The sequence below is a fragment of the Liolophura sinensis genome, chromosome 1 (assembly GCF_032854445.1).
Source record: "Liolophura sinensis isolate JHLJ2023 chromosome 1, CUHK_Ljap_v2, whole genome shotgun sequence".
NCBI lineage: Eukaryota > Metazoa > Mollusca > Polyplacophora > Chitonida > Chitonidae > Liolophura > Liolophura sinensis.
Window position 1 is genome coordinate 42,538,109 of NC_088295.1, and position 13,975 is coordinate 42,552,083.

The 13,975-nt window shown below is 37.7% G+C and overlaps 1 protein-coding gene across 3 annotated transcripts; it reads right to left on the minus strand.

Annotated features, from left to right (window-relative positions):
• Positions 1–1,798: 1,798 nt before the first annotated feature.
• LOC135470520 (PRKC apoptosis WT1 regulator protein-like) lies at positions 1,799–12,355 on the minus strand. 3 transcript variants are annotated; one of them, XM_064749525.1, is made up of 7 exons: positions 11,630–12,355; positions 9,728–9,847; positions 9,417–9,457; positions 8,409–8,901; positions 5,701–5,793; positions 4,752–4,770; positions 1,799–2,306 (listed from the first exon to the last, which is right to left on the minus strand). In XM_064749525.1, exons 1-6 carry the CDS (start codon positions 12,014–12,016, stop codon positions 4,759–4,761), a joined length of 1,146 nt encoding a protein of 381 aa, XP_064605595.1. In that variant the 5' UTR covers positions 12,017–12,355; the 3' UTR covers positions 1,799–2,306; positions 4,752–4,758. The 3 variants fall into 3 exon arrangements, with proteins under 3 accessions (XP_064605595.1, XP_064605604.1, XP_064605587.1); XM_064749534.1 differs by having other exon boundaries at positions 4,748–4,770; XM_064749517.1 differs by lacking the exon at positions 4,752–4,770 and having other exon boundaries at positions 11,630–12,354.
• Positions 12,356–13,975: the final 1,620 nt, after the last annotated feature.

Genomic DNA, 13,975 nt, shown 5'->3' on the forward strand with positions numbered 1-13,975 from the left:
TGACTGTGAGACTCTGAGTGTTACTTTTCTCTCCACTTCTCACCATTACCTCCAAAATTTGCATTTGTGAAAACCAATGATCCTTCAACAGGTTTTCCTCTTTAAATACCACATAAGTCAGTAGAAGAAATTGGTTAGCAGTTCTCAGCTACACTTAACTGGTATTGTTGTTAGCTGTGCCTATTAATTATAAAATGTGTGGGAATTCTCAGTGACTGAACTTGTCTGAATGTGCTAATTTAAGTCATGTGTAAGTAATTGGTACTTCTATAATATTATGTACATTTTGTTTATTAAACATGTCATTTCTGAGGACACTTCAGAATTGGCCAATCATACGTAAGTGTTGCGTCCGCCGTCTTGTTTCTTGACAATATTGTAGCAATTGTGGGAAGGTGATAAGAATCTTTAGGTATTGGCTGATGGTACCCGGTATAAACAGGTGCTTTCAGTTTACAGACAATCTCTTTCGTAACACCGGAATCAAACTTAAATTGCAGGATGGCCTGTGACCAATGAAGTTTTATGTTCAAATCTAGCTCTTGCTGATTCAGCTGTAGTGAATAAAAACCTAAAATGAATTACATTTTAGGTTTTTGAAGTACTGGGCCCGGATAGCACAATTGGTAATACGTCTGCTTCGGGAGCAGTAGATCCAGGGCCAATCCTGGGTCGAGCCACACCTAGGGATAGTGCAACGACTTGTTGACCCGTATAATTGCTCGGGCGGGACGGCTTACTTGCCTTCGGTAACGCGCCTCAGTGAAGCAGCACTAGATAAAAGAGCAGAGGAAATCCATCCTGCAACAAGGAGGCACATTACATGCGTTCTAAGGATTCCTTCGTCGTCACAGGACTGAAAAATTGTTAAGTACGACGTTAAACCCCAAGCACTCACTCACTCATTGCTCTTGTTGACTAGGCTGCTTTACTGACCTAATGGAGTGTCCACCTGGAAGTCCTTAGATGGGATGAAACATACATGTATGTAGGGCTATACCAACCACTTTGAAAAGGCCTACTTGTTGCTGCCTTGATAGGCACTCAACAGAGAGAGGTCAGAGCAAGAAAATGTTGGCACGTTGTCAGTATAATGCGACTGGGTGGGGTGTCATGTCTGGTGTCTTCAGCGTAATACTTTGCCAGCATGGACAACCTGCCATAGGAAGGTAAAGTATATGTTCTCACACCTAATGACTCCTTGTTAAGTACAATGTACAACCCTAAGCATACCTACTATTGTTATGTAGGTACTGTATAAAAACAATCACTTTTTTGCAGACAGGCATGGGTAACCCAAAATATTTTGTAAGCAATCATCCCGATTCAAGTCGGATCTGTAAAACTGACACTCTTTGTTCATTTAGCTATACTTCATACGCTGCCATTCTGCATAAGAAGGCCGATCAAATTTCCAGCCATGGTTATCAATCACTGGCAGTTTATTAATGTCCTCCCACTACAACTGGCTGCCATTGCATAAGTAAAATATGCTTGAGTACAGCTTAAACACCAATCAAATTAATAGCTTAATAAATTTGATGACACAGATTCTTGCCCTTTTTATCGTGGACAGTTCCTATAAATTATTTTAAAATGTACTTTTGGAAGCACATAACAGCATTAAGATACTTTCAATACCAACACTTCTGATAACAAATGTTCACATAAAACTCCTAAATGACCCCATAAGCTGAATACATCAATCAGAATCAAGCAAACTATGTGACTTGCAAAATGCTCAACTTTCCATTCAGTTTGTCTGGTCTGGTGGATCGAGAAGACAAACAGTTCTAAATAATGATAAATACTTTTATTTGAATATGTACATGGCTTTCTAAAGTAAAGCTCCACTTCCCACATATTTGATATGGAACCAAATGTTATTATCAAGTTTTAGTAGCAGTTGTCATGGTATTGCAGCAATGTAATGTCTGTATATTTTTGTTTAACTGGATAGACAATCCAAGACTTTTCTGAATGAGAAATAGGATATTACATGTAGCTTCCCCGAACCGTAGCGATATGTTAGCTGAAGCAGGCTTTCCTGGTCAGCCTATAAATGCCATATAAAGTGGAAATGGAATTATGCTTTCAAGGGTATTATGCAAGCAATCATAAATAAAGAACAACAAGTAAGTCTGTCATAACAATATGTCCATTTCACTTGTGATGCGTGGTTTGATGTAGCATCATAAAAACAAATACTTCTGCCCATTTTAAGTTGTTAGTCGGGTGAGAGCTCGAAGCAATGCGCTGTTTTCCCCCTTCAAGTTGTCATTTTGTTCATTCACGTAGATGACTTGCTGGAAGAAAAATGAAAAAAATTCATTAGTTTGTACAACATATATGCACTCGTTATGCTCATTTAAGTTCAATCAACTGTTTAATGAGGTTGTCCACAGTGCACAATCCTGCCACACTGCAGGAGTTGATAATTCAATAATACGAGTGCAGTGTCCCTCGAAAATAATGCATATCTGTCACAGAGTATAAGTCGCATACCTCAGCTTCAAATAGTATTCATTCCATTGCTAAAGAACAGTCACTTACACCTTCTGCAGATCTGAGGAACGTAATTTTTGTGCATGACAAACCCTGCATGTCTGACAGAGGCCATGCCTCCTGAAAAAAGTTGCCAAGTCATCACTGCCTAATTTGGAAATTGCACACATAATGTTTTGATACTTGACATTGTATTTCTTTGGGTCCTAAGCAATACACCCAACGCATGAAGTCGTTCGCATGAAAGGTTGTGGGAAAAAAATGAAAAACAGACATACAGAAATTCCTTCCTTTATAAGTTACATGTAAATGGTGTACTTGGAATAACTTAGTGAAAAGATCAGCTTATAACTGTTTCTCTTGTCACAATAGAAAGTTCTCAAAAGTGCTCCTTATCTGTGCTGTGCATAACCAGTACTGGAGATGTAGGTCAATACAGGAAACATAGCTACACGTCTGTGGCCATTAGCAGCTTGTGGTCATAGACATAAACAACATCGCAGGGAAAAAGACATAAAATGTCATTCAAGGCATTAGGAGTAAGATTACAATGTGTTAATCCTTACTTTGAGGACAGTAATGGAAATCATCAAGCCATGACGAACAAAGACATTACAGTGTGTACCACATGTACTTAAAATGCAAAATATACGAACAAATTTATATAACAGTATACTCAAGAAAAAAAAAAATTACAAAGAAACTTGACTGACAATGGAAAAGTGAAGATCATATCCAAGCAATTTGCATGCAAAATAAAACATGCACATATTACATGTGATATTTCTTGTAATTAACAACAACAATACCAATGGCTAAAAGTGTATCTACATGCTGAACATTCACACAAATGTATATACAAGTTTATTACAAAGAAACATTTAATCAGATAAAAAAACTTCAAGGAAACTTCACAAAGAAAAATATCCACATTCCACACAGTGATGTACTGTACATGGAAATGTATTGATGAAGCTGTTCTGCATCTATTTTTCAAAGGCATTAAACATGTTATTCCAGATTCTTCTTATCAGCTTCATTGTATTAAACTTCTAGGTCTGGCTGACATTCAAGTGAAAAGGCTAGAAAAAGGACGGTACGAGCTAAGGTCATTTGGGTGACAGCAGCTTGACAAGTACATGTACAGGAATAGAATACCTGATATATGCTTAAATCTACATCACCCATATCTGTAAAGATGCACCAGAAAAGTTTAGTCCACATCTAGACATGGGTTCAGCATTTACCCTGTTCCTGTTTTCTGCCAGAACTTCGTGGGCTTGTCGGCTGTGACTGACTTATGTTATATTGGAAAAATATCAGGATTTAGCCAATTCAGAATTCACCAGATTGCATTCAATAAAAACATAAGTTCACCTATATTATGGATCAAATAACTCATCCTTCATATGAATAATGATGTTGCTACCCTCTTAACAGTCTATTTTGGGCTTCTGATATGCCCATTTTCAAGGTTTTTAAACATAATGTTTTTGTTTTTTTTGGACGAGTATTAAACTCCTTAGGGTTTTGAAACCTGGCTAAGAAAATGACCAAAATTAGTGAACAGCCTTTTAAGAGCCTCAGAAGTTCAAAAGACAAATAATACAAAAAGACTGGGAATTTTGTGCATCAGGTATAAAAAGCTGACATTGGTCTTCAGTCTATGGCTATTCTAAAGTCAACTCAAAAACTTTGTGGGTCAAACATTACAACACAAAAGAACTGAAAAAAATCGAGAGATTTGACAACCCATCCTGAAGGAAAATGAGTACGAAGTTTCTCCAGATTTTGACATGAGAAAGTTTGCCATGCCAAAATTTAACCTAAATGAGTCAAAATATTCACGTAGTCTAAACACTATGCCTGATGCTTTTTTTGATTATCAGTCTTGAGTTCAAACATACTACTTTAAGAAGAATTTGCAATTTCTAAACAATATTGCCTTTTGCTGATGTACCAAAATTTTGGTACCAAAAAAAATGAAAAAAAAAAATTTGCTACACCTGTCTATCTAAACACATTGTTAACAGAATTCGTTAAGAAATGAGCTCAGCTTACATGCACTTAACCATAAGGAAATTTATTGTCTCCATTTTTCGAGACGTTCACACTACTGGCTATCCTGGCATATCAACAACACAGTTTAACATGTATGCAGCAGTACATTGGCTGTGGAAGGGGTAGGTACATAACATGTACAGTAACATGCAGGCTAACATACACGTACATGGTCACTCACCTACCTTCATATCAGTGAATCATCTGATAACAACCACAAAAACTTAGCTTATGTTTGGTTCAAAACACTGCATACTGGGCCAAATAAGTTTTATTTTTGAATCAATTTATTTATATGATTTATTTGATTGTTTATTTATGCTATACTCAAGAATATTTCACTTATACAATGTTGGCCAGCACTATGGTGGAGGAACCGGGCAGAGCATGGGGGAAACCCACTACCATCCGCAGGCTGCTGAGAGACCTTCCCACGTACAGCCAGAGAGGAGGCAGCATAAGATGGACTTAACCTCACAGTGACTGCATTAGTGGGAGGCTCCTGGGTCATTGCGCCATGCTGCTGTGCTAACCACAAGGAGGGGGCATGAATCAACGATTTTACAGCTGCTCACATTTATTCATGTTGGCATCAACTATTCTCATTATCTGTCAAGTGTTTCCGGATAAAATACACATTATTTCGCAAGTACAGGTTTTCTGTAATGTAAGCAAAACTCAACACATGCTTTTCTTTATTGCCTAGTGAATGATGCTTGTTTGTCATGGTCTGTAAAAGCTGCATTGTTGAATTACAGCATTTCTATCCCCCAGTATTGTAATATAGCAGCATTTTAATCTAACTGTGTTTTTGTAATTCCTTGATTTTGCTATCACATTATCAATCTTGAGACAAAAACGATGTTTAATTACAACAATAAGCATAACAAAAATGCTGTAATTCTGCAATCCAGCCCTTACATCCTTACATTCCATGTGACCATGCTGTCTGTTCAGATGTCAAAATGTGTTGTTCCCTTATTTTACAAACACATACATATGTACTTTATGTTTCAAATTTTTGGGTGAATACAAAATTAATTAAATAACATTATTTCATTAACAAATAGTAAGGTAGCTATATTTCATGGCATGAAAAGCTATCAAATAACAGACTTTCTAGTCTCAACACACCTCATTTAGAGCAGATATCTTTTCCTCCAGCTCTCCAATCCTTCTGTTTTTCTCTTCCAGCAGTTTTTCAAGGCGTCTATTTTCTTCTTTCAACTGTATTCATAAAATAAAATGAACCCAGATGACAAATGACAGGTACACACACACCCACACATATGTAATGCTTTACTTGGGTACTAGTCTCACTCTGATTCCGGTTGATGCCACATGGTTAAGTATTTCTATATGTACTTGTGGATAACCCCTACAGCTTGCTATATGTGTGACAAAGTTCATCACCAAGTTTTTTCAACCGATCCAGCAAAAATCTAAATTCTTATCCATAATTTTGCTGATCAGCATTTCATAACACTTAAACAGTCTTCACTTGCAGACAAAATTTATTAAGATAAAATATAACCTGCAGTGTTCAACAAGTTGCGCTCCATTTTTAACGGGATATGATTCTAATACAGTAACTTTGACCATACCATGTTCATGTACCTTTATTTCTGTAATGGCTGCATCACTCCTGTCATTTGCATACAGAACCAACCATTTTAAAGCCTTGCCCGACTATAGAAAACTATAATTTATAGAAAACTAATTTTTCACTTCAACAATGATCCTATGTTCTAGAATAATATTTTAAAGTACTGAAAGTTACTTTTTCAACACTCACCAAATCTCAATCAAACTAAGAATCACTGACTACATAACTCCAATACAATTTATTTATTTGACCGATGCACTTAATAATTTTTCACTTATATTATGACAGCTAGGTTTATGCGTGAAGGAAACTGGCATGCCTTTAGAGGGTAAATCCCACACCCTTGTCAGGTACATAGATTCTTCGACTTGGCCAGCAGAAACCTCTTGTACAATATTCTACACAAACATGAAATTAAGCCAAAAACTCCTCTGAAGAAATTATGTACACGTATGGACCTAATTTTAGGGGGAGGGGAGGGGGGTTTTTGTGCTTATCTTTCTCTCTACTTCCTCACTCAAATCAATAAGCACCAACAATGTGCCCACACATAGTCAGATGCACACCGCCGCTTAATATCTTATGTATACAGTATAGATGCCATGTATATGGCTGACAAGCCTGTTGATTATTACTTTCTAAACAAACATGAGTGCAATGTCCACATACAACAACATACAGTGTAAAGAATACAGCCATTTTTTGAAATATGTTTGTTGCTTGTAAACCAGTCGACCCCTGAAGAAAAAAGCCAAATCTAAAAAGTTTTTACTGGGGTTTGGTCGAATTTCTGTCTAAATTTTCTCTCCATGTTAATTTCTTTCAAATTTTTATCTTTTTCATCTGCCAGAATTCAAAAAATAAAATTCTCTGCCCCACCAACCCTCCCCAACACAGAATTTTTAAGGATGGCCTAGCCCATCAGTGATCGCACTTATATGTATTATCATAACAGCACCTGTTTGCTACAGCCCCCAGAAGGTGCTGGTGCAACATATTTACAGGGAGAGGTCAATGGAATGTAAACTTAACTGAACACAGCAGATGTGAGAGTCATAAATCAATTAATGTACTGGGTTCGGTCGCTCTTAAGTGTATTAGAGGTTAAACCTGGTATTAACTTTAGTCTGAACTGAAGTTTCATTAGTTGTGTATTAGGCCAAGGCTGGTAATAAGATTTAAGCCTACCTTAATGCTTAATACTCTTTTGAACAACCAGTCCCAGGTACCTATCATTTTCTAAAGCTACATGCACTCAAGGAGAGGAAGTAAGATTTGGTGACATCACAGAATGCATACAAGAAAAAGCCTCCTATGTTACCCTAAAATCCCTGACACACCAAAACAGAATGTGCATCAATTTGCATGAAAATGGATGTGGGCACATGGACCAAATTCAGTTACAACTTTACTTCAATGTGTGTTAATCTCAATCCACACATATGTATGCAGTAGGAAGATCTTCCGGCAACCTGCCTATGGACACAGGTTTCCCCGGGCTCTGCCTGGTTTCCTTCCACCATAATGTCGGCTACTATCATGTCAAGTGAAATATTCTTCAGTATAGCGTAAAACACCAATCAAATGAATAAATAAATATTTATGTGGTTTGAGAAGTTCGGATACAGTTTGGATCGGTGACGAGGTGCGTCAACTGGAATACCGATCCATTCAGTAAAATTCAGATGGAGTAGAAAGAATTCCTCATGGTGTAATATAAATGGGATGTATTGTGGAAGAAATCCTTGCAACACAACTCTTTTGAAACCTTGAACTGAGTACACTGCATTCACAATGATATATTCATTTGAATGCAATGTGTCAATGGAAAATCTATTCTCACTGAAAGTCAATCAATTTGAATTGATACAAATTCAATACAAAAACACATCTGGTTTGTCAACAGCTTTGAATTTCAATACATGGATCCAGTTATCAAACTGGGAATTCCAAGCACTACTAGTGCAAGAGAGATGCCCTAAATGACCATAACTCCCGTCCATGACCATTTTTCCTGATTCTCAGAGTTCTACTGATTTTAAAAAACGGTGTTTTGAGGTTTGCTTGGAAAATGGGATGATATTCTATCGCAAAATTGTAAGTTTCGGCACCAAATAAAAGATTTTGTGACAATTATTTGCCTCTAAAAATTCACCTTTGTGGGTGAAATCTTAGGTTACTTAGGGTAACACAATTAGCGCCATTTCTCACTTGTAATGTAACAAGAGTAACTTACAATTTCCAGCTGAGAAGACTGAGATTCGGCTTGCCGGCTGCTGTATGAACTGCTGCCTTTGGAGTTGTTCAGGTTTTCCTTTGGTAATTGTACCCTGGTTACACTGGTACCAGTTGATGAAATGTCTCTGTCGCGAAAACGATGGCCAAAGTCTGATTTAAAGGATGTCTCCGGTTTTCTATCTGGTTGATACCGGCTCAAAACACTGGAATGTCGTGGGCGATTTGTTTCGCTTGTGGGATATGTGGATAAGACAGAGGCGACATAGGACGTCTTTACTTGAGATTCTCCCCTCACGGAAGTAGCCGCCACCCCGTAGCCAATCTTTGAATAACCAGGAGCCCTGGTAGTGTGTTGAGAGACGGGCACTGGTGTTCGTTTGGGATAGGAGACAGGATCCTTTTGGTCAATGAGCACAAGATTACACTCTGACTGGCTAACAGTACTGTCATAATCCTGGTTGTCCTCTAAGTCAGCTTCTAGGTCAGAGGGGCTGCAACAAAGAAAACTTATCTAAAGAAAACGATAACATCAACATATAAATATACAAGATCAAGTTGAAGATAAAGTTACTTAAACATCAACATATGATCACACTTTTACTTTCAAAGCTCCCGATGCTACATTTTCAAGTATAAATTTAATAGTCAGTCATGCTGCTGTTATTGGATTTAATTTGATGTTACATGCCATCTTTCCCAAACAGAGGATAACTGCAGGAATAGTTCTCTTCGTCATGAGTAATAGATTCAAGGTTGTCATCAAGGTGAAATTTCAGGGGAAAAAAGTTCTGTTTCCACAGGCATCATCAATATTAATACTACATGTATATAAAAGATCTTTCTATATATCATTTTATAGATGTAAGTGAAAATGTAATGTTCAGTGGTTCAACACACTAATGCCAAATCTGATACAGTGACAGTAAGATCAAGATTTCATGAACATCTGCTTGTCTGATCTGCGAGAACCACTCAAGAATAAATCAAATTTAAGAAAGTTGTTTACCTTTTATTCCTCCTGGCTGCAAAACTTTTCCTTCCATGACTCTGAAAAACAGAAGGACATTTATATAAAAATAGTTTTATTTTTGACATGTACATGTAGCTGTTGAGCTTAACTGTTCTTGAATGGTTTCTCTGTAAATCAAACATATGTTTGTCATATGTACAGCAATGGAGGCCTTTATTGAATACTGTACATACATTTATTAAACTTGGGTATATTGTAACTTCTCAAACATTTTAGTTGTCTGCATAGAAAGCACTAAGAAAAACATACACTTGTAATTGAAGCTGCATAGTAAGTCAAAAACCAACCTCTGCAGGTGTTTGTGGATTGTCGGCATCAATGATTTCATTGTATTTGGTATTTCGGCTGGTTTCCATCACAGGTCTATCCTTGTCTGTATCTTCATCATCTAAGGAGTCTCCAGTACTCTGTAGGTTTAACAGAAGATACAACGTTGCATGTCTTCCACACAGCTTGATACCACTGTGGTACAACATTGCTTTTCTTCCACACAGCTTGATACCACTGTGGTACAACATTGCATGCCCACCACACAGCAAGATACCACTGTGGTACAACGTTGCATGCCTTACACACAGCTTGATACCACTGTGGTACAATGTCGCATGTCTTCCACACAGCTTGATACCAATGTGGTACAACGTTGTATGGCTTCCACACACCAAGATACCACTGTGGTACAACGTTGCATGCCTTCCACACAGCTTGATACCACTGTGGTACAATGTTGCATGCCTTCCACACAGCTTGATACCACTGTGGTACAACATTGCATGCCTTCCACACAGCTTGATACCACTGTGGTACAACGTTGTGTGGCTTCACTTAACTTATGAGGAAATGACTGAGTGCTTGGGGTTTAACGGCATCGTACTTAACGATTTTTCAGTCATATGACGACAAAGGAATCTTCAGAGTGCATGTAATGTGCCTCCTTGTTGCAGGACACTTAACTTTATGCCACTGTGGGATAAAGTCATTGCATAACCCAATGTTCTTCCTGATATCATCCTTATCATGCCAAACAAGGGGGTTGTTCAACAAACTAAAAAAGGTTTCATGTAAACCTTTGATCATCAACTGAAAACACTGGCAAATTTGTTACAAAAATTCTATCTGGTTCAAAAGAAGTGAAACATAAAAAATGACAGTTATTCAAAGGTTAAAGGAAAAAGATCAAAGTTGAGATGGTGGGGAACATTGCTTATTGTGGAAAATTGTGGCCAGGACATTTACAACATTTGTACATCTGAAGCTGCTGAAGTAAAAGGTTTGAAAATTCAAGCATGTCCATTATTGTAGGCCTATGTATCACTGTGTGTTTTAACTGCCAATGCTAAAGGCTGCATGCATGTACATGTTGATGTGAGATATATATGTAATGGATTAAAAGGAGTGCACTTTAGTCTGTGAGTTACAGTACAGAAACTAACTGGTTTACAGACTCATAAATAAATGATGGCCTTCAGCTTGTACAGTGGAGGCTGAGCACAGAACAAATGCGATGAACGTACACATAGGAAGAGTTGCATTATTTATGGCAAGTGTGAAGTCAACCATGAAGGAATCATCCATCCAACTGTTCAACTGCATCTATAGGGGCCTATGGATTTACCGATTCTTTCAAGATGGGTTTGACTCCCCAATCATTCCCCTGCCCCCTATACATAATACATCAGTTTTCCAGGATTAACACGCCAGTGCCATAATAAATTGTAGAGATCTTCATAATAGTGGTTTGCTTTCAACCGTGAGCTCCAGCATCTACGAACATTATTTTCACTTGTTACACTTAAAAGTATTTAAGATTTTAACATGGGACATCTCTTTACTGTGCAAGTACAAGTATCAACTTAGTTGTTTTTAGACCATTGTGGATGGAGTTAATATTTTGATAATGAATCAGCAGGCAGTTAGACTTAGACATGCAAAATGACATTAAATTCTTGAGATTGACATTTTCATTGTTGAAAATGGAGTTAAAACTTTCTTTGTGAAGTAAATATGCATACATGTATTATTTTCATAGATTACACCAAAAGAATATACAGGGGAAAAAAAACAAGGAAGATTTATAGCTTAAAATGATAACTAACGACAAAAGCAATGATATGCACTTGTACACACCTGGTACTCAAGGGCAGACAACTATGAATAAACCACCTGCTCTGGAATTTGTGCCCACCTACCTCTGTTGACTGTAAATGGACCACTCCTGTACTTCGCCTTTTCTCTCGCAGTTTTCGTTTGTCTTTGGGTAATTTGCCCCTCTGTAAGTGATTGGGTCTCGTTCTCTTATCTTTAGGTCGATCTCTGGATGCAAGTGACCTGCCTGTCGACTCATGATCTCCCACCGCACTACTACCACCCCCGCACCCTTCCCCCTCCCCGGTATCGCCGTTTTGAACGGTGCTGTCTCTGGTATCGTAACTATCCCCGTTGTCTCTGTCTGTGCGAAGAGCTCCTCTAGCTCTCAACAGCCGGATATTTTTACTCTTGGTTCTGTTCGCGAAGCCGTCATCACCCTCTTCATGGTCTAAACTTTCCTGGCTCATCGAACTCGATGGCGACGCCATGATTGATGTGTCAACCGGGTAGTCGCCTGGTTCAACGGAATTTCACTATAAGTGCCTTGTCCTGTCGATTAAAACTGATTCCCTGATAATGAAAAACAACAGCTACTTTGCCAGACCACATCGGCTTAAAGAGCACTTCACACACATGATCAGTAGCCTTCAGAACTTCCTTCCTATGTCGAGTGCCCAAAATTCACCTGAACACAGGCCTACTTCCTCTCGCGGCCTTAAAACAGCCTCGTTCTGGCACACGGTTATACCCAAAGAAACTTACAATACCATGACGTCATGTAAGAAACATTACATTATTACCTGTTCCTCTTATTCTTAACTGATTGTAATTGGGATTTCAAAATAATTTACTGTACACATCCTCAGTGCTCAGCTCACTGACTGCGAATGACACACACTAAATACAGCCGAAGGGTGACATATCCGAGCACGCCACCAAAGGATATGCATGGGCAAGCGTTTATAAATAGCCTGCTGACGGAACCACAATGGTGAAGAGGTCAGCCAACATGCCGATCCTTCCGTTATGTTCAATAAAGTTGTTTGGGTGCCAAGTTCACTTAAAAACACACACACATTCACATATAAATTGCTCTGACACTGATCTACTGGCAGCTAGTTTGTAAATGTCTAAATGTCAAACCCAAAGAAATACAAAAGAAAAGACTCTGGGCATACCATTCCTTTCTGCACGTTAGGCTTACACGTATACGTATTCTTAAGTTTAATGTTGATGTTTAATCAGTACTATACTCTCACACACCTGCTGTTTATACCATAAATGCAAATTTAAATGGTCGTTGTATACCTAGATGTAGGCCTATATACCTGTAGCTCTAAATATATAAGAATTTATAATCTTTCCTTATAATAACTAAATCTTTAGAGCTTGAAACAAAGTTCTGTTAATTTACATGTATAGTTTTTGTTCTCTGGGCGACAGGACTATACCAAAACTCGACATGGCCTGTATAGCTTAAACACTACATATGTTGACATCAAAGCTGTATGTATATATACATATGATAGACCCCTATAGCCCTTTGTATATAAATTTCATTCCTGTAACTTGAATGCAACAACGCAGCTGACCTAGAGTATGCAATCAGACTTATGATAGAGGCATGCCACCTATAGAGTAATGTGTGTTTTTCTCTGTCATGTGCTTAGCAAAGTCACAAGCTGTACATCACATAGGTCCCCACATTTGCGAATGGGTGAACCATGAGGTATAACTAGTTTTTGTTTAAAGAGAAATAACAGGATTTCCGCCAAGGATAGAAAGTTATAGGTATTTAACAGTGTTTATAAATATCACAGTTGTTTTTACATTGTATGAGATTATGTACATTTCTGTGTGACTGGCGATTTATGTGTGTACCGATATATACACGTTGAGTTTTGACTCCCACATTGTTTCATGTACATATATATCCTAAAACTTGAACTGTAGTTAATGGTAATATGTCTGATTACTGTACACTAGTGTCTGATGAGGTTTTCGAGTGGGCGCAAGTACGTATGATATACTTTGTTTCAAGAATAAACAAAGCTATATCCTCTCTTACTCTCTTACATACACATATAGAATAGACCCTTAAAAAACCTCAGCATTAAGTGCTAAATACAACCAATTTGTGTATGAATGGTTATTTTGCCAGTTATACAGCAGACATAACCAGGCAATTTTCTACAATTAAAAATTCTCTTTCCGAGGGTCGAGTGTACGAAGTACTGAGAGACAAGGTTTCTTAACCAAAAATAACGGGTCTGTTACATCCAAGCTTATATAGCATATAACGTATAGCCTACCTGTCATAGTATTCACATGCAAACATATAAATAACATTAATCAAAAGTCTGTTAAGACATATACTTTTTAAAAACGTTTCAGACTTATTCTATATGGCTATACCGAGTTTAAGTATGCAGTGATTACAACTATGC

What these genes read in the sequence shown, in the direction of transcription:
- LOC135470520 (XM_064749517.1), bottom strand. Translation starts at nt 12,016, where the DNA reads ATGGCGTCGCCATCGAGTTCGATGAGCCAGGAAAGTTTAGACCATGAA. An exon ending in ATCCACAAACACCTGCAGAG is followed by an intron (nt 9,458 to 9,727) that starts GTTGGTTTTTGA and finishes TCTGTTTTTCAG; the next exon opens with AGTCATGGAAGGAAAAGTTT. An exon ending in AGATATCTGCTCTAAATGAG is followed by an intron (nt 2,307 to 5,700) that starts GTGTGTTGAGAC and finishes TTTTTCTTCCAG; the next exon opens with CAAGTCATCTACGTGAATGA.